The following is a 26,668-nucleotide window of genomic DNA, read 5'->3' as shown; positions in this document are numbered from 1 at the left end:
ACTATATGCCTGAGAATTAGGCTCACTGACACAAGCTATTTTTAACTCCAGTGCAGCTAGAACAATGAATTCACGTTCAAATCAATACCTGCCTAGAGGCTGAAAAACATTAGAATATGGTTCATTTGCTATAGGCATTTACAAAACAGCTGTTTATCAGTCATTCTGGAGAGTACAAGTCTTTTCTTTCTAATGCAGCCATAAATATCGCTGCAGTGGGAAGTACAACTAAACAAAGCAGGTTGTGAAAACAAGATTTCATAGTTATCTGCCATGTGCAGGCTACTGTAAAAAAGGACAACGTTAAAAGCTGATCTTGTACAACCCCAGCAGCCAACATCAGCGTTTTACATATGCACATGTTGTCTACAAGGAAATGTATTCAAATTCAATGGGTTTGCAAACGCAATGCACTTGTCAGCTAACCAGGTATAGATGGTATAAAGGAAGAGTAACAGAAATGGCAAATGCCAGATGTCTGAGTTCAACAGCGTGCAAAGCTCTTTTGTCCTTTCTGACGGTGTAACATATCCGGGAACAACCCAAACCCACAGAGCTGTGTACAAAAGGCACAAAACCCAAGGCAGAAGATAACTTCACAGCAGCTGAAATGGACAAAAGACAGATCTGTTTGCACAACACAGTTTAGTCTGATACACTGTGGTCATATCATTAAAGGATTTTATAAATTTAGAGCCATCAGCAGTTTATAATGCAAATATATTTATCCTTTCAAATGCCAAGAGTATAAGAATCTTTGGCTACTAAAAATATCTGGGATAAACAGTGATTTTTTCAAGACAAACAAACAATTTATTTGCATAATAGCTCAGAAAACATTACAGTTCTGCAATGCAAGAGCAATTCAAATGCAGTGTTCCATAATTTTTTTCCTTTTCAAGAAGTGAATTTAGCACAACTATGAGATTTCAGCAAAAAATCTACCACCAAAAAAATATCCAATTTAACATATCAGCTGGAAACAAAACAAAAGGTCTTTTTAAGTACTCTCAGCTTAACATAGCTGAGGTTAAAACCTGTAACAAAGGAGAGTCAAAGAGCTAAAGATGTTTTCTGAAACAAGAAAGAAAATTTTCTGCTTGCCTAAAGAAAACTAGTGCAGATGAATCTATACGGTGGCAGACGTACAGGAAGTCATTGCTCTTAATTTGGACAAGAAGTGCCTCTCCCTGTTCCCCTGGAAGGAGGGTGGGGAGCCAAATATCAACACATCCTTTTCACAATTGCTTTTCAAGACTGTATGAGACATCTCAGACATGGAGGGCTATTTGCTGTATTTTTGTTTCATACAGGCATCAGGGAAAGTCTGAAATACAGATGCCTGAAGCCAAATTTTATAGAGCGTTTTCTTCCATTACCCTGACACCATTACTTGAATCCCTGTGGAAATTGCTAGCTAGCACTGATCCACACATGTTGCTTTGCAGCACTGGTGATGGCCATTACGAACATCAACAATCACAGAAGAGCATGTTCATGCCCACTGCACTTTTGCAGCTTGTCTTTGTAATCTTAAATTTGAGAACAGTATGTATTTTTAAAGGGAATTACAGTCCTTTTTGAAAATGTGGAAGAATCACAACACAGTGCATGAGCCACCAACCTTTTTGCCCTCTGTTAAGATAAAAGCTGTTTAATACACAATTCCCCCTTGTTCTGAATATTTTTACTCAAAAACATGGAAGGGGGACAGCACCAGCAGACTGCGATAGGAAGTTTCCCAAGCCCTGAAAGCCAAAAATCCCTTCCTTCTCCCATGATATCATACTCAACAATCTCAGGTATGATACTTCTGTTGGAAAATACCATTTTCTAAATGGCTACAATTCCACAGAATCCCCTCAAACTGCCAAAAATAACTCTGAGAGTACACACTATGGCAAACATAAATTTACCTAAAATATATGGGATTATTAAAAACAGTAATCCTACAGATTATGTACTGTTTGCTTCAGTACAATCATGATCAAAACTAAAATATGAAGTGAAAACAAAAATGGCCACAGGTACAAGGTAATGGGTTATTACAGTGAAAAACCATAAAAGCAACAAAGAGCACCTTGAATGAGGAGGCAGCATTCTCAAAATTCATGTAGGCACCTTGAATTTGTACGCTTGAAAATTTTTAGCTTAAAAAGCAACAGAGAAAGCAGTAAGAGATAACAGAAACTGCATCTGTGGGAAAAGTAGTACAAAATTTTCTACCACAGTAGAGATCAAAGTCTCTTTCAGCTGTGGACAGAGCTATGAAATGTTACTGGATAAAGCAACAGAATTAGGAAACAAGATATTAAGAGATTAAAGCTTTCCAGATATAGACCAACAAACACTACTCAAATGCTTACAGCATGTTATTCCTGGCGAGGTGTATTCAGCATACCCTGATGAAAATTTAACAGCTGACAATATTATCTCAGTACTATTTAAGTAATACAGAAACACTGAGGAAAATCTGGTTGGTTTAGATAAATCTGAACTGAGTGTCTGCAAGTCACTTGAGATTTAATAAAAAGTCACAACCCACTTTTCTTTGCATTAGCATTCTATTACACCACACAAATGTTAAGTAAAATCTTTCCACTTTTAACTAAATAAAATTCAGAACCAATAGTGAAAAATGTGGGGTGTTCTGCTTGTCTTTTCAATAGACTGAAGATAGTCCAAAAAGTGTGGAAGTCTTAGAATCACAGTCACCTTTCTAGAACAGTGAGATGGTTACAATAAAACATCTCTCGTGCAGCTCAGGTGCCAGGGATATCAGTGGGCAAAGAGACACACATGAACAGGGTCAGCCAGAATCATCACTGACAGCTCTTCACCACCCTGCCATCTATGATCTGGTATCCAAAGTTCAACTAGAATCAACAACAAATGAGTTGCAAGTATTACCTGGATGATCATAGAATTGTTTGGGTTGGAAAAGACCTCTAAGATCAAGTCCAACCATTAATCTGGCACTGTTGTGTTCACCACTGAACCATATTCTTAAGTACCACATCTACAAGCCTTTTAAATCCCTCCAGGTATGGTGACTCCACCACTGTGCTGGGCAGTCTGGTTCAGTGCTTGACAATACTTTTAGTGATGAAATTTTTCCTAATATCGAATCTAACCCCCTCCAGGCACAGCTTGAGGCAGCTTCCTCTCATTGTGCCACTTGCTACCTGGGAGAAGAGGCTGAACCCCACGTGGCTCCACCCTCCTATCAGGGAGTTTTAGACAGCAAGAAGGTCCTCCCTGAGCCTCCTTTTCTCCAGCTCCCTCAGCCTCTCCTCATCAGACTAGTGCTCCAGCCCCTTCCCCAGCTCCTTTGTCCTTCTCTGGACACGTTCCAGTACCTCAATGTCTTTCTTGTAGTGAGAGGCCCAAAACTGATGTTACTTGCCAGAATGAAAAGCAACTTCACATTAAATTATTCTAGAACAGATCACTTGCACAGAAAAGGATATGATCAGAAGCCACTCATGGAAGCTCAGAAGATATAAGCATACAGAAAGCCATTTAAGTAAGTTTCCCTATAGGTGTACTACTCTTCTGGCTTATTTGAAATATAAGCTATTTACCCTGCCTGTCTGTGTGTTTATCTATGCATCACGTGTTGGCAAAACCCCAATTTTCTGTTAGAAGTGGCAGCCTGCTGGGTTAAAGAACTAGGTACAATGTTGTCGTAAATATCTCCCTCCCTACTGTAAGTCCCAACACTGCAGAAGAGCCTCTTTACAGAAGAATCAGCTGTGATTTAAGTACCCACCATTGGGCTTGTGTTTGTTTTCTGCTTTAGGAGAGCTTAGTTTCCTTTTGCAGAATACACACGGTGGCTCAATTTTTATAACTGTTTCTCCTTGAGCATTTTTTATAATTCAAGACCCTTCCTGCTGAAGGACTAAGGTTTCTGAGAGCATTTTAGGGATTCATGTGAAAAAAATAGTTAACAATGCAACAGATCCAACCAAGGTTCCTCAGCTACTGAAGAAGTAGTGGCAAGCTCACATCAGCACAGCAACAGTACTTTCCTCCTTTTCCAATTGCTTGACCATGTTTTAGCCTTCTCTCTCAGAAGGAGAGCCATTTTGTGGGAGCAAAAATGAAACGACTAGAGCAGCTCTCAGAGGCTTTGTCAGAAGTGTATACCTGTCTGAATGCAGACTGTCCCCTAGTTCTGAACTGTGGCTATGTTTGTTCTTTCTCACACCATGTGTTCCTGCTGCGCTTGCATCACTGTGAATGCAACTGTGACATCCCCCTTCAGCCAAGGTTGCTGCACTGGCTGTTATCAGACTTTGTCCTCTTTTCACAGAAATACTCCACTCTCTGGGCATTAACCATTTTATTCTATGCCGGGTTTTTTTCTCTTTTTTTTTTTCCTCCTTTAAAGGTCAGATATCTTGCTATTGATTTCATCTTAGCTAATACTGTACTCTCTGAAGCCAGCGCCAGTTGCCAGAGCTGGTCTGTCTCAGCTACACATACAGAAATCATTTTAAAGTCTGACCTTCAGTCACTGTAATACAATAGCTGGAGAGACACCACTAGTATTTTGAGGGACAGCAGATCAAGAGGCTTGTTGGGAAAGAAACCACAGAGGAACACAGGAAGGTACAGTGCCATGCAGGCTGCACCCTGAAGCATTCCCTCCCTACAGTTCTGCTGCCCAGGTAGGTCCTATGTAGAACACCTGACAGGTAAAATAAGACAGCTTTGTGCAACACATTGATTATAAACCTGTGATAAAATTTCCAGAAAAGGAATTCAGCTGGGAAATTCAGAGGCAACTCAGCAGTTCTGATTGATCCTTACTTCAAGGAATGGTACTAGTTATTTGCTATCCCATTAGGGCTTAAAACATACGATGAACATATTTTCTTTCAATGCATTACTGTTATTATCAATATATTATTATCAATACAGTCCTTATTTAAGCCAGTCATAATTTCTACTTTATAAGGCTGTGCCAATGAATCAATGTGTTATGTACAGCAACGTTTTATTTTCAACAGCTCTTTCAGGTAATTGCTTTGACTAAAGCTGGCTTTAGCACGAAAAGAAACTCTTTGAATGAGAGGTAATCTGGTTTCAAGGAGGAAGTTAAACAAAAGAAAATCACTGAAGCTTAGAAGAGTCCTGTAATAGTTCAGATTTAATCTTGTTAGCTTAGTAAGTATGCTACAATTATGGTGATAAACTCCAATATATAACCTCCCCTTTTGCTATCAATTAATGACTACTAATTAAGCTGGATACCAAGACCAATGATGAAGGACAGAAGCATGGCACAAGATTCTTCTTGCCCTATTCTACTGGTATATTTTCTTGTTGCATTTTCATAAGCTTTACTGGTTTGGATTCTGGGCCAGAATTTCTGTCTGAATGCTGCCTAAAGCTCTGCAGTTACCAGGAAACTGGCATTTCAAATCTTCTGCAGCTAAAACTTGTTCACACAACATGTTTATGAAGTGCCAGATGCTACAGAATGCTGTACTTACAGCACCATGCACAAGATATACCTCCTTCCTAACACTGAGCCAGTATTGTTTCTTCCACACTTCCACCTTTTTCTAACATACGTTTTTCCTCACATTCTCAGCCTCCTTGCCCAGCCCCAACCCTTCTACCCCTTTGGGAGAGCTCTCCTTTCTAGGAGCTCTTTTTCCAAAGCAGCTTTCATACAACCATCACCTCCCCACAAGCCCTTTAGACTCCATCCCTTTCCACCCCTCCTCACCCCCTTGTTCCTGACCTACTGGCTCAGTGAATTTTAACATTTTCAAGTTTGACTCCACTGCTTTTCCCTTCCTATCAGCCCCACTCCAAATCCTCCTGTCTGCTTCCCAGCTTCCCATGCCAGCCAAGGTGCACAAAACCTTACCTCCCAGCAAGGTTTGACCACCTGCAAGAGGACTCTTGAGAGCACACAAGACTGACATTTCCAGCCCTCACACTGGAATCCAAGCACAACAAGCAGTAACCCAGACTCAATAGCCAGAGTCCTGTTTCCCATGGAGAATGTTTTTGAGGGAGCTAAGCCACAAAGCACTGCAGTTTCCACCAAGAACCATTAAGGTGAGTATTCAGTGGCTTCTAGCTTGGTTTGCCATGGCAAGAGGAATGTGCCTGACACCTAAGGGTCTGCACCGCAACTGGTGTCAGGCACCCAATACCAAAGAGGATTAAAAGCACAGGTCATTGGAGTGGCACAGGGCTGAACACTTGCACAGTGCATGTACAGACATCCAGGAGCACCCAGGCAGCTGCTGTGAGAGGACTGGGCTGAATGTTCAAGGCCACGTTGGATGAGGCTTTGGCCAATGTGGTCTAGGAGGGTGTCCCTTCTCAAGGCAGGGGGCTTGGAACTAGACAATCTTTAAGGTCCTTTCCAACCCCAAACTGCTCTAAGATTTATGAAAATGTCTGCTTGCACAAAGTCACAAATAAAAGAGTAAGGGACTGAGCGAGAAATAGTCTGGAACCCCCCTGAAGGAATACTATAAACCTTTACTAAACTATCAGAAAACCTGCATCAGGCTTTCACTATTATCCTTCCATGCAGAACAAGAAGAGCTTTTTTTTTTTTTCTTTTGAAGTTGCAAGCATTCATATCCAGAAGTGGTTTAAAACACTCTTCTAATAAGAAATTAAATAATGACAAGAGATTAACAAATTAGAGGAGGTAAGAAAAAGAACTCAAAGTAGAAGAACGGAAGAGAGATTAATAAAGAAACTATGCTATCATGCATTTAATGTACTCGGAAAAATATGCCCACACAGGTGCTGAATGTACACCCAGCAGCCAACTGTGACCAAGAGCTCACTGGAGCTGCACTTTCACAAGTCACATTCACAGGCGGTCATGCCAATTACTGACACCCCACTCCCAGGGGAACATTGCCTTTGAAAGCCCCTATCAATTTCATACAAGCTCTATAAAAAGAACACGGAAAGAGTTTTAATACATGTATTAACATGACAAGGTTGAATTCCATTAAAGAAACCCTGCAAAAGAAATGGGAGAAGTGATTGACTGTCATGCTGCACTGAGATTTAAAGGATGGGTGATCACATGGGACTGGCATCTTCAAAAAGCAGTACATAAAATATTGGGAATATTCAAGAACAGAAGTCAGAAAACATCACAGAACACTTAAAATCACAGGCTGTACTATTACAAATGGTGTATGGTCAGCAGCAGATTATTGGCCCTAAATCCTGAATTAGTAAACCAATTTATTTTCCTACAGGCAATGAGTAAGGGATGTAATAAGATGCCCCATTCCTGAAGTGTTCAAGGCCAGGCTGAATGGGGCTTTGGGCAGCCTGGTCTAGTGGAAAGCATCCCTGCCCATGGCAGTGGGGTTGGAACTTGATGATCTTCAAGGTCCCTTCCAACTCAAACCATTCTGTGATTCTATGATTCTTTACAGAGCATGCAAAAAAGTGAAATTAAGGACACTTCAGCTCTAAAACAGTCCATGCCATGAAGGTGCTAACAGATCACCCACATGTGTGAAAATTTCAAAGATAGCCCATAAATGGGTGAATGCTTGACATCAAAGCAGTTTCAAATCCAAGGTATCCTCAAAAAAAGTTGCTAACAATTGTAGAGTCCTTTTCTTCTGAGGATACATGAAAACTGGGGTAGAGCACTTACTGCTCTAAAGGCAGTGGCTGGCAGCTACTTGTGTTTAGAGCTATTAGAAAAAATTTTGCAAACGAGTTCTACAGCAATATTAACAGGCTGATTAAAAAAACATTAGAGCAATTACTTTCAGCAAGACTGCATCATCTTTTATCAAATGTGAATATAAAAAAGCAGATGATGTTCAAGAACAGCTTAACTAAAAGCATAAAATATTCCAATCTTTCCTACTACATGGAGCATTTTTAAACCACAAGCACCTCAGCAAAATTAAAACAAAATATAAGTATGTAACAACCTACATAGAACAGTTCAGAGTATATAAAGTAAGAAAAACAACTGCTGTTGAGCTTCCTTTGTCTGTTGTGAAACAGAAGGGCAAAACAGAATTTCCCCAAAAACTGCTAACAAAGTTCTAATGATTGCACCATGTCAAACTATGTCAGCTCTGACATTTTCACATCACCTTCTGTGCTTTCTCAATAAAGTTATTCATCGTAGTACTTAGCAGTAGGTATAAAAATGCTGTTTATGGACTGCTCATAATTTCATTTAGCTCTTCTCATTATTAGCTGCCTGTGAAAATGCTGTCAAAGCCTCCCTCAGTGTTTTAATCACATCTTAATGAAGGCATTTCAAAGGAAAGCAGAAAAAGTTACAGCAGCATATTAAAAGGAAATTAGTATCAAAAGTTTTTCTTGACAAATAATGCAGCTCTTAAAAAATAAAGTGCTTTGATACTTTGCATATATTAAAAGGCTGCATTTTAAAACCTGTAAAAATACTACTTGCAATAACAGTGTTTACATGCCTAAAACTTTCAAGACAGACTCCTGATTTCACGGGGGTTGTGTGGGAATGTAAGTGAGGAATACCAGGAAGCAGAAGAAAGACTGCAACATATTTAATGATAGCTGGTAGACAAGATTTGAAGTACAAATAAAAATCGTTTTACAGCAGACCTCCTCAACAATTTCTGCTTCCTCACCCTTCCACCCAAAAATCCACCCCATTAATGTATTCTAGTTATATTTTGCAAAGCTAATGAAACTGAGCTCCAGTGAGGCTGGCAAGCACCTGCTGATGCACAACCTGATCCATCCGGACCAGAAGCTTACAGAGGCTGCCTAGCAGGATGCATTTGTTCTGAAGAAGCATCAAAGTATTTTCCTGATCTTAAGATTTGGCAAATTCTCTAAAGCTTCTAATAATACAGTAGTTTTGTGCTATCAATTCTTCTAAAACACTCTTTATATTCACCACTTAGACTCTACTTTTAACTAACTACAATATTTCACTTAATACATTATTCAGATGTTTACTGTCCAGGAGACAGGTTGGGACCACTGTATTCCATCAAGTGGTCCATTTCTTAAAGATGGCAGTCTAGACAATGTCGAGAATGGTTTTTAAAACAAGATACTACTAAAACTACACCACTATCACTGAAGAAATCGATTTCACTTCAGGCAAAAATCATGACAGTATTCTCAACTGTTCAAATTAGTGTTCTTTATAAACTGCAACATTTATCAAAAAACCAACTGATAGATAACAGCTTCGCTTAATTAAAAGAAAACTATTTGGACACTCTATCCAGTGTTCAGTACTGCAAACAAGTGCATTCTGGGCTGGTTATAAGAGCAACAACTTGATAGCTTCAGTCCTTCCAAGTCTCGATGGGTACCTTAAACAGCGTTTTTAGGAATCGCACACTGAGAAACTGTGACTTCATGCAGGTGCCAAAGCTATCCAGATGCACAGCGAGATGGCTATGCAGCTGTTCTAAGATTCAAGGCAACGCTGTAACCAAATACTGTCAACTATCGCTACCCTCTCTGTGATTAGTTAAGGAATAACACCTTCACCGGTCAATACGCCCAATCTACCGGGATCCATGCTGGAAAGCACAGTATGCTTTTGCAGAGCCGTCTTTCAAGCCAGCACTCTCACATCATGGATTTATGTTATTTTCCTCTGGGCAAGCTCTTCCTCCTCGTTTGTCAAAACTGTCTAGGAAAGCCTGCTCAGCCCAGGCAAGGACCAACCACCCGGCAGCGAGCGAGGGAAGCGTTACCTCCGTTGATGGGGACGGGAGCCACCAGCAGCCCCTTGACCTCCACCTTGGGGGAGTCCTGCCCGTAGCGGCCGCGGTCGATCCGCAGCAGCGTGGGGCCGCCGCGCTCGGGGCTCAGCACCGTCACGTTGATGAGGGCGGTGTAGTACGCCTGGCTGGCGTTGTCAGCGCCGGCCGGCCGGACCCGGCCGTGCCACAGCAGCAGCGGCAGCAGCAGCAGCACGGAGGAGCCGCCGTTCCAGTGGTGGTGAGGCCACCGCCAGCTCATCTTCGACTCCAGGCGAGCCGACGGCCGTCACCGGTTGCCTCCGCCGCTCCCCCACGGCAGCGTCGAGCCCCGCACGCCCGGGGTGTCCTATCCCATCTGACAGCCCGGGAGCGGAGAGAGACCAAAAGCAGGCGGAGCGGGGAGGAGAGCTCGGGCTCATGCCATGGGAGGAGCCAGGGGAGGCATGGCAGGTCCCAGCCGAGTCCGATCCGCCGCCGCGGCTCCCAGGGGAGGCTGCTCGGAGAAAGCCGCGCTTTGCCGGTCCCTCGGGGCTCCGCCGGTCCCTCAGAGCGCCGCGCTCACACCGCCCGCCCGCTGCCGCGGGGGAGCTCCCGCCGGGCGAGGGGAGGGGAGGAGGCGGGGGCGGTGCCGCGGCCCCCTCCCCGCGCAGACCCTCGCCAGCCCAGAGAAGGCTGCTGGCGGAAGCCGCCGCTACCGCCTCAGTCGCGCTCGCACACAGCCCCGGGGGTCGCCCCGGACTCGGCCCGCCGCGCCGCCTCGGATCGCCTCGGGGCTCGTCGCCCACTTAGTGCGGCGGGCGGCGCAGCTCAGTGCCCAGCCCGGCGTCCGCAGCCGGCAGCCGTCGCTTCATGCCCGGTTCGCCCCGAGGGCAGCGGGGCCCCCGCACCGTCCCGCGGCTCCGACTCCGCGCCCGCGCCTCGACTGCAGCCCCGCGTTCTGCGCAGGCGCCGCACGCCCCACCCCGCGCCACGAGGACGGGAGGCGGGGCTCGGCCGAGGACCACGCCTCGGGGGCGGGCTCAGGCAAAGGGCGGGGGCACGGCCTATGATGTCATCGTGGGCGCGGCGGCGCTGGGAGCGGGGGCGGCCGCAGTGGTACCGGGCTCCAGCGACCCGCGGTTCCGTAAGGAATTAGATCACAGCATTACAGAATCAGATAGGTTGGAAAAGACCTCTGAGCTCATCGAGTCCAGACTGGGACCAAACACCAGCATGTCAACTAGACCATGGCACTCAGTGCCACATACGTTCTCTCCTTAAACATCTCCAGGGACAGTGACACCACCACCTCTCCCGGGCAGTCACTTCCAATATCGAATCAGCCTTCTGTTAAAAAAGGCTTCCTAATGTCCAAACTAAACCTTCTCTGGTGCAGCTTAAGATCTAGGGACACATACAGGCTCCCATGGCTCCTCAGCATCTTTTCAGAAAAATATTTCCAGTTCAGGAGCGCTGATCACCAGAAAGATAAAGAGTTTTAAAGCATGTCAGAAATAGGGGGTGGAAGAGCTGTGTGTGTGTGAAAACGAGGTGGGATGTGTTCAGTCTGTCCAGGTAGAACCGAAAGAGCCTTTGGGGCAGGAACAGCACAGCCTCTGTGTAACGATTCAGTCATTCCTACCCAATTTGGTGTTACTCACTTCTAACATACTAAAATGGGAAATTGTACAAACACTCAAATATTCTTAATAAATATTAATCCCAGGAAATACTATAAAACAGGGTTTGATGAATGATCAACTAACATAGTTTTAAGGATTTCAGCCTCTTGGGAGATGTAACAAAATAGTGTAATGGCCTCCTTGGATTTTGAAAGGCAAACTAACTGAAAATTAGTTACAACAAAGAGAACAATTACTGCAGGACTGTGAGTTAGGATATTTTCTAAGTTTCTGAAAAAAAAGGCTGTGGAGCTGTTCTTTTGAGATACAGTCTCCTTAGTGACTTCCCCAGCTGCATGGGAAGGCCTGGTGTTTAACCTACACATCTTATTAACCTGTTTTCTTCTGGAAGCTTTTGTATTTTATTCACTTGTGATGCACCTGGTGACACACGCATGTAAGATTACTGTCAAAGCAGAGTCTGTTTATTTCATTGAGATGTAAGTAGTTTAATCCTGTCCTTGGAGAGACCTCTTCCATTTCTGAGGAAAGCAGCATGCTTGCAAACCTGCGTCTTGGAGCAGAAGGGACCTACGGACTCTGCTAAAGGCATGTGTGGTTCTGTGAAATCCTCTGAGAAGCTGTTTCTGCAAAGCTCTGTAGAAATGTCAATACAATCCAGGAAAAGATTTTGAAGCAGAAACTGAATGTTCTGCTTACATTTTTTTTAAATTTAATTTTGCTCTTCTTGGTAAATGCTGGCTGAGGAAGCACATGCTATTGATTGCCTCCTCATTTCACCCAAACGTTCATCCCAGCCGGAGGATGAGAGCTGTGGCTGACACACTGATACTGCAGTGTGCAGAACATGTTTTGGAGCTGTCCTCGCTTTGATTTCTCAGCACTAAGAGCTCTGCATCATTCTGATGCAAAGTCATGTGCTTTATTGCCGAAATGTCCTCAGAAGGGACCAAGAAGTCCTGGGAGCCTGAAGGATTCTTCGCTATCACTGTGCTGACCTTCAGAGAAGGATCTCAAAGCACTTTTGAAAAGCATTGAGGAAGCATTCACTGGCCATGTTAGAAGCAAAACAAGGGGCCCAGCCAGAGCTTCACCAGTTCTTTGCTAACGGCATGAAATGGCTGGTTTTTATTTTGCCCTGTCTGGTTTCCTGTGGGCTGTTTCTGCTGCAGAGAGGCACTCCAATGCCTGTGCGAGGGCTGCCTCCTTGGTTCTATCCCTGCCTCAATCCCCATCCTGATCCCCATCCCTCCTCACACAGTTGGGAGGCTGCTCCTCACCTGCCTCCCAGCCTGTCCTATGGATGCCCTATGGATGGGCTGGAAGGCAGGCGAGGAGCAGCCAAAGGGGACTGCTCATGGCCCCAGGAGAGGAGCAGCCAAGCACTGCTCCAGGATGCACTAAAACTGAATATTTCAGGAGCAGAACAGCTTCAATCTCCTCCTTCCCCAGATGGGCAGGTCCCTGGATGGGGACAGGAGAATTAAAAGGTCCTTTTGGATGCTTTCACCCCATGGTGGAGCTGGATGAAGGGATGGCGATGGAGAGGAGAGGAGATGTCCTCCTTCTGTCCCCTCAGCTGTGCCTCTGCCACTGACGGCTCCTCAGGGGACATTATTTTAGTCAGACAAATGGCGCTCATGCCTTCACAGGTCAACCCAGGGGTAACGAGGGGGCTGTGCCTGAGCGTTCCTCCAACTCCCGGTGATTTTTTTTTTTTTTTAAGGAAATACTCATTAATCCACTTATGTCCTATTTCACAGAGAACACCTCGTTCAGCCGCGGTGCCGCCCCCGCTCCGCTCCCGCCCTCCGCTGTGCTGTGCCACGGCCACAGACGCGCCGCCATCTTCCCGCCGGGCCCCGCGGCCGCCGGGGGGAGGGCGCCACCTGCGGGCCGACAGCGGCACCACCTGGGGCTCGCCCGGGCCGAGGGCCGCGGGTTCGGTGCTGTGGGGAGAAGGGGAGCTCGGACGGAATTTGGTGCCATAATGACCAGGGGGACCGGGGCCGGGGGGTCAGTGCCCTGAGGAGAACGGGCGTCCGAGGCGGGGTTGGCTGCCCTGAGAAGGAGAGGGGTCCTGGGGGCGGTTGATGCCCTGGAGAAGAGAGGTCTGTGGGGGTTTGGTACCATGAGGAGAGGAGGAGTCTGGGGGTGTTGCCCCGAGAAAGGGGGTCCGAGAGGGGTTTGATTCCCTGAGGAGAAGCGGGGCCCGGGGGTCTCTGGTTCCCCTGGCGTGGTGAGAGAGGGCAGGAGGGCTGCAGACCTCCAGGGCCGAGACCCCCAGGGCCGAGGTAGTGGGTAAAGATCGTGGATGAGGGGCACAGGGCTGGGTGCTGTGCTTGCTCCTGCCAGAGAGCTTAGCTGAAGAGAATCCGACCTCGCCATGCGAAAAGACGGAGTTTCATCCTGGGTGGAAATGCCACAAGGTCCAGCTGTTTCCAAGAGGATGCGGGGAAATGCAAACAGACACAAAAGTAAAAATAATAAACCCAAAATGTGCTGATGGCTTGGGCTGCCCCAGGGGCAGAGATGGCCCCAGGAACCAGAGAGCAGCTGCCAGTTACAACTTTATTCATTTTCACATTTAGATATTACAACAAAACTCTTAATGACAAAGGATAACAAATACTATAGGAAGAGAGGAAAGGAAGCAGTGTTCTAACTGGTTTGATATATAACTGTGAACTTCCAGAGACAACACTCAACGTGAGTTACAATCACTCACATATGCTCACTGGTAGGAAAACTCACGTGCACATACCCACACACTCACCCACAGCACACTCACACACACTCACACAGACCATGCTTTGTACTCACACTTAACCCCTGTTTTAGCCTACTTGCTTCAAAGGCAGCCCACTGAAACATTGAATGCTGCTAGAGCAACAACGGGTACCAGGTTAAAATATTGCAATATAAATGTAGTGTTACTTGATACACAGGATTTTCTTCAGAGACACACGTGTATTTGCAAGTAGGGGACCCAACACTTTGTTTTCAGGAGGGAGAAATGTCCTCTCAACACCAACACTTTGTAAGGAAAAGTGAGACTGCGCATAGAGTGGAAGCAGCCATTTTAAAGGAAGGTGATGATGATAAATAGCTTAGCTTCAATGTTGAGTTCCAGTAAGAAGCCCAAACAAAACAAAACAGAGAGTGCATTGTGAACAGAGCAGGCACAATTATCGAACCCTGGGTTTTAAACATTGAAATACTCCCTTGCTGCTGTGGAAAGATAGACAACACTCCTGTCTCACGTCTTGAGCCCAAAACAGACCAGCTTCACTTCATGCTTATCTGGAGACTGTAAAAATAAAAAGCCAGAAATAATTCAAGAGAGTGGGAAGGGTTATCAGGTTTGCACATCTAATTTTAGTATACCTTTAGAGAGCAAAAGTACAATTGTCTCAACAACTCTTCAGTATCCCACACTACAGTTGTTCTTCATCAGCAGGAGTGTCTGAAGTGGAGCAGCTTTTGCTCCTATCATGCTGCATTGTTCATGCAATGCTGTTGACACAGATACAATAGGATCTGATTCCACCTCCCATCAAGATGGTGCAAGAGAGAGAAAATAAACTTCTGTGGAGCTGAATGTTCAAAAATCAGATGACACAGAAGTGCCTTCCCCAGGGTGAAGCAGGGGATTGTTAACAATGGCTTTAACAACATAACCTTTCTTCACAGGGATGCTTGTGAGCAATTTACAGCTAAACTTAGAGAAAAAGTGCTGCTGTACTGGCTGGATGTCCATGCTGACAACCAGCCTGGGCACTAAAATTCCTCTGTCCCCTTTCTGCTGAGGAATCCTGCCACTGCCCAGCAAATGTCATGCTTTGTTGGCACATATCTATCCCTCACATATGGACAGGGACTTGCAGCTACTTAGAAATTCTGGTTTTTAACTACTACTTTGTTTGTAGTCCTCTTTCTTGGGCCCTCTCTCAGATGGGGCTATTTCCAGGCAGAGAACTCTTTGTGGAGCACTGGAAACAAGAGAGTCTGAGTCCTATGGATGCGCATCACCCAGCAAGCAGCCTGAATTTAGCTCAGCTGGTCACCTTCTACCCATGTCAATGCCAGTGGAAACCTCTAGCAGCATGAGGCACATGCAGCCGTCCTTCTGCCAAGGGAACCACCAGTTCAAAAAGCAGGGCAAGGTGAGGGCAGGAGAATTTGATCTGGCCTACACGCTGTTGGCTGTCCTACTTCCTTGTCCTGGCTCTCCAGCAGCTCCTGCCAGAGGATTCTTACTGAGTCGTAACAATTACTTTAAGATGCTCAAATTCCTGGCAACTTCAGGGGACACCAGTAGAAGTCAGGGAATTCATTGTCATACACGGTTTCCAGTTCCACATTCTGAGCCAGTTTGGTTCAAGCTGGTCTGGTTTTGTGCCTCTTTTTTGCCATGGAAATTGCAGCCATGTCATGCTGCTGACACAAAAAGGGAGGGGAACATTGAGCAAGCTGCACAGGCTTAGAGAATTTGAATGACAGGCATGCTTTTCCCATGTGCTAAATAAATCTCCCCATTACACTTGTGTGGAGAACTATAATTAAGACTTGGCAACATCATCCATAAGGACTCACAGGCTTACGTCGGGAAACACGTAAAACCCTCTGCTGGAAAAGAAATACAGTTTGGGAAAGCTGTACATCTGACAGGAAACACAGTTTTACAAGTCCAAATCCTTGGCTCTGTGACAGAGGTGTGGCCCACAAGCAGAAATTCCCTGGTGCTGAGATGCCCTGGTGAAAAGAGCTCTGCCAGCCATGGGCATGTGGGAGAAGAGATGATGACAAGCTGTTCAAATGAGCCTTTTCACCCAGACTCCTGAGGCGGTGATGTAACCGTGCTCTGTGGCTGAGCTCTTGGACTGGGAGCAGGATGGAAAGAAGTAGGTGGGAAGTGGTGAGGCAGCAGTACAGAAATCTATAGAGAGGGGCTGCGGAGGTTCCCCAGAGCTCTGAATTCACGTGGTATCTCTTAGAAACAAAAGACCAAAGTGAGATGTTTCCTCCACAAATAACTGTTTCTTAATCCTCTAGAGACAAGTATGCTCTGCTGGAAGCTCTACAAAAGAAACTGGAGAGGAACCTGCTGGGCAGAGAGTGCCTCCTTTGAGTCAGGGAACTTGGGAGACAGGAAAGGTCATGGTGCAGAACTGTCCATCCAGGAGAATCAGGGCTTGATCCCTGGCCAGGTGCTGTGCTTCATGTGTTCAGTGATGTCAGCACACAAGGGGATGCAACCCAGAGCACCTTATTGCTGAAGCACTGTTCCTTCCATTGTTTCCAAAATGCTTTGCAGCAGCTTGAAAATAAACATTTCACTCCCTGCCCTTTTGATCTTTTTCCTCCCAGCAAACTCTATTTTAGAAGCCAGCTCAAATTGACCCAGCTTTGCTTTAATTTCTCACTTGAGCAACAAATGATCTCAGCACCATTCTGGGAGAAGGGAAAGGTGAGAGCAGCAGACCTGTGAGTAACCTGCTCCCAGCAGAGATCATAAAATAACCCGTTTTGCAGAGGGCCCGCAAAAAGAGTTGCTGTTTATCTCACCAGGAGCACTTTAGCCATCAGCTGATGACCTACTCAGCACTAGCTGTGTTGAGATGGCTAAAATAATCCTAGTGATAAGGCAGATTGGCAGGTTTCCTCCCAGCAAAGATGAGAGGGGTGTGGATGTTGCTTGCAGAGGAGATGGAGAGGCTGGCACCTGCTCAGGATGAGCAGCATGCATGAGCATTTACAAAGATCCCTTGGGATCTCTCTGTACACCTCTTTAAAATGTCCTGCTCTTGCTGCTAATACCACTAGGGATTTTTCCCTTTGATTCTGCTCCAAAGCTCAGCGGCTGACATCATGATGAGGGGAGGAGGAAGCAATCCAAGGAAAAACATTCAGGCTGCACACCAGGAAGAAACTTGAGACTAAGACAGATCTATTTATATCTGACCTGAAATGGGTTTTCTGAATGGGAAGCTGATCTGAGCGGAGGCTGGATGTTAGGCAGAAGGTGCCGTAGTGCTGAACACTGGCACCCACTCTCCGGCAGAATGCATCTGTCTGAAGTGCAGGAATAAAAGAAACATGAGGAATCAGTGAGGTGCTCTCTCCAGTCACGGCACGGGGAAGCTGCAGCTGGAGGTGCTGCATGGTTCATGCTGTGGTTCCAAGGACATCAGTGTTCCCCATCCATTTGGGATAGGTTCCCTGTTGGGTTTGGGCATAGGTTGAAGGAGAAGCTCTGACTGACCCTGATGACGTGCCTGGAGGGTGAGGGGGGATGCCTTGGCTGTCGCCTCCAGGGCGTGGTGCCATTAGTACTGCTCGGAGAAGAAGGAAGCGTGGAGAGTGGGGGGACTGGCCCCCTCTCCAGGCGGGGTGCAGCTGCCATCCTCAGAGTGTTCCGACAGCTCCCCGTATTCACTGTTGTAAAAAGTCTGGCCTCCGACTTGGGACGCGTACGACGGCCGACATCTGCCCCGCAGGTCTGACTGTTCCCCCGACAGCTCCACGGTTCGACTGGGCCCTTTACTGCTGTGAGGGAGAGAGACACAGAGAATTAACCTTGGCACTCCTAGAAAGCCTCTGTCCTGCTTAGAGAGATCCCAGCTTCAGAAAGTCTCATCTTCTAATGCACGGGGCAGAGACAGGGTCAGGAATGGACTTGCATCTCCATTTCAAAACACAAAACCAGGCCTTGCTCTAAATCTAAGCATAGCCTGTATGTTTTGTGACAAATCTACACATAACCTGGTATGCTTAGTTCAGCTCTTCTAGATACCTTTGGAATACCTTCTAGATACAGGGAAGGGTTGGGACCCCAATGAATAGGGAGAGACAAGAGACATTGCCTTAATTGTTTCTAGACCTGGCAGGAATAACAGCAATTAATACAAACCAACTGCCAGGATGGGGGAAAGGGAACAAAGGAAGATGATGAAGAAGATGTGGGAGGAAATCATCTGGCCCATCTCAGAGCATGCCAATACCAGAAAGCACAAGAGCAAGGGCAGGGACACATTCAAGGAGAGGTTTAAGAGTAGTATTTTCCAGGAGACAGGACACCAGGTGTAGGAGACAACAGGAACATGCCTTAGGGAAAAGAGGACAAGAAGCAGAAGACAGTATGATACAAGAGCAGAAAGGCCACAGGGCTATGGCTAAGAGAAAAGACAATGACCAGTCCAATCTGATGTTGGGAGGCAGAGGAGATGAGGAAGAGGCTTGGGACTGGCCTTGTCTACATATGAGGTGACATGGCTTGCTCAACACACTGTCACAGAGACAAGGTCTCAGCCTGCTCTGGCAGAGATGAGCTGCACAGGTTCTCACCCAGTTTCAAAGCCTGGGGCAAGGACATGACCATCCATAACATCCTCAGCTCCAAGAGTGCCAGCTCAACGTGCCAGACTCCATGTCAGCTTGTGGGAATTCCTAAGGCCTGTCCCATCCTTGCACCACCACATCAGGGCTCTGTACCCTGTGGGTCAGGGCTGAGGGAGGAAGGTGGCAGCCACATAGTTTCTGCCCATCCCATCTGCCACTGCTTAAACGAGCCCTGATACATTTCACCAGAAAATGTCAGTAAGCCTTACCAGTCTCATTAACACCACCACTCCACTGTGCCTCATTATCTTAATAGGCACATTCTCATTGATGGGCACAGTTTATATTTTTAAACCCTAGAAAACAGCAGGCTTGTCTGTTCTTCTTGTGTTTTGCCTCTCGATAAGGAGTATGTGGACTTATCTGGCTCAGGGCCCACAGCTGAGAGCTCCAAGCAGTGCAGCATATGGGGAGATACCAGGAGCTGTCTCCTGGTCTCACTGCATTTGGCAGCAGGGCAGCCTCAGTGGCTAGGCTTAAGGAGTACCTGAATCCACCTTCTTTTCTGTGTCGGTTTTCTATCCTCTCAAATTCCTCAGATGCCAGAACCATCCCACTGTCTGTCTGATTGTCCTGAAAGGAAGCAACAGGAGTTATCAGTAACATCCCTGTCAACTGATCAGAGTGGGAAGGGAGGAGAAATCATTCAGGAGATGAGATCATGTGTATGTGTGATGGGGAAGAAGAGGTAGGAGCACTTTACCAGCATGCTCCATAGTTTTGCTGAATCTGATTTTCTTAGGTACCTGCTTAAAAGAAGCACATAAAAAGGTAAGATTTGTGTGCTTAGTTTAGTGCCACTTCTGGGGAATGAAAAAAGAGTGTTCCTTGGCTGGAAGATGTATTACCATCAAATCTGTGAGAGGTGATATTTTCCTCTGAGACAAAAGGTATGATTTCAGTTTTGCCACTAGAGGAGATATCAGTACCAGTCCAGTTCAGAGAGACCAGGAGGGTCCCTACTGCACACTGCCATGTGAGTCAAGATACAGGAGCTGCAGATAAGCACTCTGGGTTTACTCAGAGAAGTCCTGGCAGGATTTCAGTGTGCTTAACCAGGCTGTGTTTACAGATTTGAGAAGAGCAGGGTCTTCTCTGTGGTCCTTTTTAGTACCCCCCCTTTGTATATCTAACCTCCCTGTTTCCCACTAAGGCAGTGTGAACTGTGGTGGAGAGAAACCCCTGTGTGCCAGAGGAAGAAATGAATGTGCATAGGACTGAATGGACTTAACAGGAATGACACAGACAGACTGACATAAGATAGGAGTGATCTTCCTTCCACAGTCTTAACAGTAAAGGTGTCAGAAAAGAGCTGCCCCCCACTCAAATCCACTCAGATGCTACTCACCGGGTGTGCCTTGTACATTGTGTGTGTCATGGGAAACTCTTCAAATGTCTTTATCCTGGATGGACACCTGATCTGATTTCCTCCCGTCAAACAACCAGGGAATGAGACACAGTTGTAGTATCTGCTAACAGAAGCATACTGCATTCAGTAATGGCAAGAGTCAATGTCCTGAATGAAAAGGACCTGAACCCAACCTCCTCACTGTGCAACTGAAGTAGGCAGGGAGGAGGATGACCCAAATGGTGGATTTGGGGAGGGTAATGGGGTCACCTTAGGCCTCATAACCCCATACTACTTCTGCAGTGGGGAACACCCAGACTTCCTGACTGAATCAGGCCCCAGTGACCTCTCCACTAGGGATAAGCAGATATAGATCCCAGGCATCACATTATCATAGCTCGCCAGGGAGGAGAAGCCTGGGACTAATTGTTGGGTCAGTTAGGAACAGATATGCTGGCAGCATAGCTGGAGGAGGAGAAGGAATGTCATAGGCTTGCAAATCAGCACTTCCTTATCAGCAAAATAAAGTAATTTTGCTCTTATAAGCAAGATGCTATGGCTTAAGTGCTTGGATCACACCTTATCACCTGGGATTTTTCAAACATCTGGGTTCTCCCCATATCCCTCAGGCTCCCTTAGAGGTCAGGCTGCTGGCTGCCTGCTGGGCTCTCTCTGCCCTTTTCAGAGGGGATTCACCTTGCTGCTAGGCTGTGGCAGCGTATCCTCATGTCAAAGTCCTCTTCATCTGAGTTTTGCTGGGCAGAGGAAGGCACCTGGGAGAAACCATCATCTTCTGAGCTGTGAGAGTCGTTCAGTGGGATGTAATCTTTCCCTTCCTGGTAGGAAGAACAGTAAATGGCCTTACAAGAAAGGGAGGACTTTCTCACGAGAAAAGGCTCCACAGGCAGAAGCTGTCAGAGCTGGGAAAGAAAATGTCTGGTTTATGAATTTTATTTCTCTGGGACAAAATATCTGGTTGGAGATTTCTGTGACCTTTGCATTAAGTAGCTGTGAGTGATATATGGAGGTGTGTGTGAGCAGGAAAACAACCTAATCCCATAGTTCTCCCGTTTACATGGACAGAGTACTGTGCTCCAGGGCAATGTCGTTGTGGCTTCGTCATGCCTGTGCTGGGAACCACTGCTGAAAGGTTAAAGTCAGGAACGTCAGGATGAGATAGTACTCAAGCATTTAGCTATCATTTTCTGAAAGGGAACATCAAGAAAAAGTTAAAATCAGAGCTGCACGCTCATCACAGTTAAATGTCCTGGTGAGTTTCCACATGGAAGTGATCAGTAATATATTCAAAGAAATCGTATTACTGACTGCTGTAATGTAACAGTTGTTTGCTTCACATGGCCCTGACATTTCAATCTGAGGACAGAGTTTCAGAAACCCTGGCCAAGTCCTGGTTTTCATTATGCAGGCATGTAGGAGGCAGAAGTACCAGGGCCTTGACTCAGCTGAAGAATTTCAAATAATCATCTGGGGATTAGGCTGCAAGTACTAGAATGACAACTGAGAGGGCTTCTGCCCTGCAAGGAGCAGAGTTTTATGAGGATGCAGCTAAAAGGCTGTTGCAGAAATGAGTTCTCCAACAGCTCTGGGAAATAGACCTCTGACCCAGGAATCTCTGTGTTATTGGTTGGCCTACACAAAGGTATTGCATTGATCATGGAGACAGCTGAGAGCACAGGGAAGGAGCTGGTGATGACAGAAGAAAGAGCTTTCTGGAGCAGAGCACGGACACAGAGAGGTTTTCACCTGCTGAACATTTTCCTGAAGAAGGTTCCCCAGTATCTCCACAAGGTCGGAGAAAGTCGGTCTCTCCTTGGGATCACCATGCCAGCAGCTCAGCATTATACGGTAGCTGCCAAGAAGAGATGCTGGTTTTATGCCACAGAAACTCCCTCCTGCCCCACTCCACAGCTCCCACCCACATGGTGCCCACTGGGACAACCAGTTCCTGCACTGGGAAGGAAAGCTTGGCACTCCCAGCACAATGGCCAGGTGGACTTACTGGCAGGGTGTTGCTTTGTTATGCACTTATTATAACAGGCACAAGGAGCTAATTCAGACCCCTCTGATACCCTCCAGAGCAGGAAAGCACAGTGCTCACTTACAGACCCATCCCAGCACGGGCATGCAAGGATACCTAGAGAGCTCTGATCAGATCCCATCTGCTTTGCTCTCCAGGCAGCAGCCTAGAGTGAAGGATGTGTTGGCTCATCCCCTATCCTGGCTGAAAGGTCTGCATCCCACAGAGGGGCCTGTCCTGCTCTATGCTGGGATCTGGTAGGTTTCTGCCCTGCCACAGAAGCCTCTGCTTTGACCAGTGCTGGAATCCTTGAGGTTTCTGACTCACATTTCTGCTGTGGCATACTCTGGGGCTCTCATTCTGGTACCGTCTTTGAGCCTTTGGCAGAACTCCTCATTGATCTGGACTCCAGGATATGGAGATGCTCCTAAAGAAGGTTCAGAGAAGGGTGGGAACATGAAATGTGCCATCAGAAACCAGTCATTTTGAGACTGCCCTTTTGTGACCGCCCTTCATCCCCGAACACTGAGAGATGTGGTCACTTCTCATACACAACCCAATCCTTAGTGCTGCCTGAGTCAGGCTTCTCTGCCTCAGTGAGATGGAGGCCAGCTCTGCATGCCTGTGTCCCCATCACTCTGTCCATGGGTGGATATGGCCTCCATTTTTTTTGCCTACATCGATGTTGCTTCCCATCAATCCTTAGATGTGCTTCAGAATGTCTGTTCTGCACAGACTCACCCACAAACTGCTACGTGGGTAGAGGTGTCTCCCTCAGCAGCATGAGACCCTCATTAGCACTCACCTAGTGAGAAGATTTCCCAGAGAAGGACCCCAAAAGACCACACATCACTCTGGGTAGTGTAGACCTTGTCGAAGATGCTTTCTGGAGCCATCCACTTCAGTGGGAGACGGGCCTGCAGGAGGGAGAGGCAAGACAAAAATGTTCAGTTGGGAACATGTCCCAAGACAGCCTTTCTTATAGCAAAAGGATGAAATGGATGAAAGGAAATCAGAGCTGATAGCCCTGCTCCTCTCTCCATGGAGGAATGGAGGTTTGATTACATCAGGGAGAGGGATGGAGACACTGAAAGGAGGATGAAAGAGTATAAGGAAGAGTAAGTTAATGACAGGCTGAGGGGCAGAAGGAAGGAGACAGAGATCTGCTGGTGGAGGAGGACAGGACATGTGTCATTGGTCCAGTGGCTTTTGGTCCCAGCCATGCAAGTAATTCCACTCCTACCTTTTCATCTTTTCATCAAGGGGGCCTAGTCTGTAAAGGGTTTGAGAAAATGGCACTCACACTGCCTTTCCTGACATAGTCGGGGTCTTTGTAGATGTCCCGCGCCAGACCGAAGTCACAGATCTTTACCACGTTGTTTTCTGACAGCAGGATATTGCGGGCTGCCAGGTCTCTATGGATGCACTGAGGGCACACAAAGAGGAAGGGGCAAAATAAGAGGGACAGGAACCACAATCAGAAAGTGTACAGCACCTCCCTTCCCCCATAAACCTCAGCTGTAATGGGGGAATGGTAGAAATGGGAAGAAGCTAAAGATAAAAATTTCAAAAAGGGATGGTTAAGGAGAGGTTGAAATGCAAGAGAACTAATTTCCCAGCTTTGTGTGCACATGACTATCTCATATTTCCTGAGAAGAGTGAGACAGATCACTGAATCTCTCTGTGTGTCGCCTGAAAGGTGGCTGTAGTCAGGTCTCTCATCAGGCACACACAAAAGATCAGGTGAGCAAAGGAAAGCTGAACTCACCTTTCGGGATGCCAGGAATTCCATGCCACGTGCTACCTGGAAGCTGTAGCAGATGAGGTCTTCCATTGTCAAGGGACTTTGCCACAAGTCATCCACTGTCCAGGAGTAAAAGAAAATGATTAGACAATTGGAGATCTGTTGTCCTCTTTGCCTCTCTCTGGGACTGCAGGATACAGGCAGTTCCTCAGTGAAATACAGTTAGTCCTCAGTCCTAATTGGAGTCATGAGTCCAGCCTCCAGCATGTCAGTCAGACAGAGTTGTGGGGAACAGGACTAGAAGGGGCTTTGAAGGTCAGCTCATCATTTCTGTCCTAGGGAGGACTCAACGAGATTCCCCTCAGTTCTCCTTTCTTCAGGCTAAAATACCCAAAGGGATTTAATTCTCCCTTCTGGGTTTCTGGTGTCTATTACAAGAGACAACAGATGGTATAATAGCTTTGTTTAGGGAATTGACATGCAACGGTGATCAGCTCCAAGGCTGGCTCCTAGCTCCTCACAGATATTCCCTACCCATTCCCCAAGGTAGCCAAGTCTGGCATAGTTTTGGTACTCCAGGTGAGGAGCTGCTGCCAAGGCTGGAGTGTTACCTTCCTGGATGGGCTGCGCTGTGCGGCTCTTGTGCATCAGGAAGCGGTGGAAGATGGCGCTGTCGCTGGTCCCGGAGCGGCTCCTCCTGTCTGCTCTCACTGCCTCCACGATGGACTGCACCTGAATACGCAGCCTGGGAGACTTTTCCTGGCAAGGGAACAACCCAAAACCCTCAGCAGGCAACACACACTGTAACCCCTGCACCCATGAGCTGCACAGTCTCTTCCTGTTCTGAAACTGTAATTCTGGCCTGCAAGCATCTACCTTTGCAGAAAGAAGGACAGAGGGTATCTTTGTCACATTGTCAGATCATGTATCAGGCTGCATGTCTTCCTTCCCTAGATATGGCACAGGCCCCTAGGGGCGAAGGAAGCTACTCACCCTGTAAGGACTGAATCCTTCCCGCTTGGTCCGCAGGTAGTTGGAGAGGTTTCCGTACTTGCAGAACTCAACAATAACCATGAGTGGACCTGGTGAGAAGAGAACAAAGGTTGGGGCAAGAGGTAAGGGTTTGAGTTGGTCAGAATTTGCCACCACTTGTGTTATGTGCAGCCCTGTTCAGCTGTGACATCTGCTCTAAGTGCACACAAACACACTAATAACTTCCCCACATGTCCCTGTGATCACACATGTGGACAGCAAAAAGACACAGGGGACAAGCTCTGCTCTTTGGGAGCAGGCATAGCCTGCTGCCCTGGGATATTTACCATTGGGTTTGGTACAGGCGCCCAGCAAATTCACCACGTTGAGGTGATTCCCGATGTGAATGAGGATCTTCAGCTCTGACATCAGTGCCTTGTGCTCGCTTGCAGTAGCTCCCTCTAGAAACACACAGACCATGTCACGGCACCTCCTCACAGCTCTTCACTCCCCCTCACCACCTTTCTCTAGCAGCATGTTAATGTGAGTCTTCCTGAGGAGGCTGTGACCTCAAAGCCTCGGTACATTTTGTTATTGCATGTTCCAACATGAAATGTTGAGCCTTGTCTGGAGATCCCAGGATCCCTGCTGTAACACATAGGATGCTCTCTGCAAGTGCAGGGACCCAGAACAAAGGACAACACAATCTGTGCCCAACAGATTTTTCTTTATGATAGTTGTGCAGTGAAAAAGATCACTTGAGACTTTCATAGGGATGCACCTGTTTGAATCTCTGCCCTTTTGGCCTCCAAACAAAGATAACAAGCCATGAAACAATTTGAAAGAAAATTAGGAACAAAAGATATCTGATTCTTTTTATCACAATTGAAGATAGGATCTGTCTCAAACCCAGATATCTTTTGATGATTCCTCTTCAATAGCAAACACAGTGTCATGCTCCTGCCATCTCTCTGTACTGCATCTTCTCTCAAGTGTCCAATTTGTATCAATTCTTGACCCTCTGTTTTACCCCCAGAGCATGTTTTCTGGTTTTGTGTGCCTTTTTCATATTTTTCCGCTTCCCCATATGCATTTTGTCTTACTCAAGAGTTTGTAAATTTAGCCTGAGAGACAGAAGCATCCTCTTGAGCTGCAGCTGAAGGGCCAGATGAGAGCCTTGCCTCAAAGGACTGTAAAGCAACCTTGCACACCAGGCTTCCTTCTGCTGTGCAGATCAGCTGTACACTTGCAGCAGTAAATAATGCTCAGATGAGCCATGACTGGATTTCCATGTACAGGCTACTTCTGGCCACAGACTGCTTCAGTGTTTCGTTTGGTGCCAAATTACAGAATAATGTTTTGGATGCCTGTTTGAAAGCAAGGCTATAAAAGCTTAAAATCTCACTCTGGATAGACCAGGCTTTGGGTGCAAAGCCAATTTAGCCCTCAGAGCTGGATAAGAGCTGCAACCTGCTTCCTTACCCAGCTCTGGATCTGGCCCATAAACAGGCACATTTGGAAGAGGGCAGTTGGGAGCAACACTTCCTTCAGTGACCTGCCAAAGAGGGGCTCTGGATTCCTGTTCGTCCTTTGAGACAGATTTCATTCTCTGCCTTTGCAGACAGCTAAATTTCCTTGAAAGCAGAGTTCCCCAAATCCCTGCTGTCTGTTCTGCCACTTCAGCCTCCCAGTGCAGCTGAATGGGGCCAAACAGGATCAACTGTGTCGAGGCCAAGAAGCCATTGATTAAAAGACAGGCATTTACAGGGTGGATGTTCCCTGGCAGGTGCCTCATTAATTGCT

General features: G+C 46.6%; 2 protein-coding genes across 6 annotated transcripts in view; both read right to left on the bottom strand.

Annotated features, from left to right (window-relative positions):
• RNF130 (ring finger protein 130) overlaps positions 1–10,690 on the bottom strand; it is a 55,600-nt gene extending 44,910 nt beyond the window's left edge. For 2 of the 3 annotated variants that reach the window (XM_069029266.1, XM_069029268.1), the window contains exon 1: positions 9,732–10,092. In XM_069029266.1, the coding sequence (XP_068885367.1) occupies positions 9,732–9,999 (268 nt within the window). In that variant the 5' untranslated portion in view covers positions 10,000–10,092. Of the gene's footprint in view, positions 1–9,731 lie in introns of all 3 variants that reach the window. The other variant, XM_069029267.1, reaches the window with a different exon arrangement.
• Positions 10,691–13,867: 3,177 nt separating this feature from the next.
• FLT4 (fms related receptor tyrosine kinase 4) overlaps positions 13,868–26,668 on the bottom strand; it is a 60,180-nt gene continuing 47,379 nt past the window's right edge. Inside the window, exons 19-30 of one of the 3 annotated variants that reach the window (XM_069028742.1) lie at positions 25,213–25,326; positions 24,887–24,975; positions 24,505–24,652; positions 23,918–24,012; positions 23,453–23,575; positions 22,955–23,066; positions 22,477–22,576; positions 21,876–21,981; positions 20,808–20,947; positions 20,112–20,235; positions 19,251–19,336; positions 13,868–17,908 (exon numbers count right to left, since the gene is read on the bottom strand). In XM_069028742.1, coding sequence (XP_068884843.1) covers positions 17,692–17,908; positions 19,251–19,336; positions 20,112–20,235; positions 20,808–20,947; positions 21,876–21,981; positions 22,477–22,576; positions 22,955–23,066; positions 23,453–23,575; positions 23,918–24,012; positions 24,505–24,652; positions 24,887–24,975; positions 25,213–25,326 — 1,454 coding nt within the window. In that variant the 3' untranslated portion in view covers positions 13,868–17,691. Of the gene's footprint in view, positions 17,912–19,250; positions 19,337–20,111; positions 20,236–20,807; positions 20,948–21,875; positions 21,982–22,476; positions 22,577–22,954; positions 23,067–23,452; positions 23,576–23,917; positions 24,013–24,504; positions 24,653–24,886; positions 24,976–25,212; positions 25,327–26,668 lie in introns of all 3 variants that reach the window. The other 2 variants (XM_069028740.1, XM_069028741.1) reach the window with 2 other exon arrangements.

This window comes from Aphelocoma coerulescens, chromosome 13 (assembly GCF_041296385.1).
Source record: "Aphelocoma coerulescens isolate FSJ_1873_10779 chromosome 13, UR_Acoe_1.0, whole genome shotgun sequence".
Classification (NCBI taxonomy): Eukaryota; Metazoa; Chordata; class Aves; order Passeriformes; family Corvidae; genus Aphelocoma; species Aphelocoma coerulescens.
The sequence above is the reverse complement of the archived record's forward strand: the minus strand, read 5'-3'. Positions and strand labels throughout refer to the sequence as shown.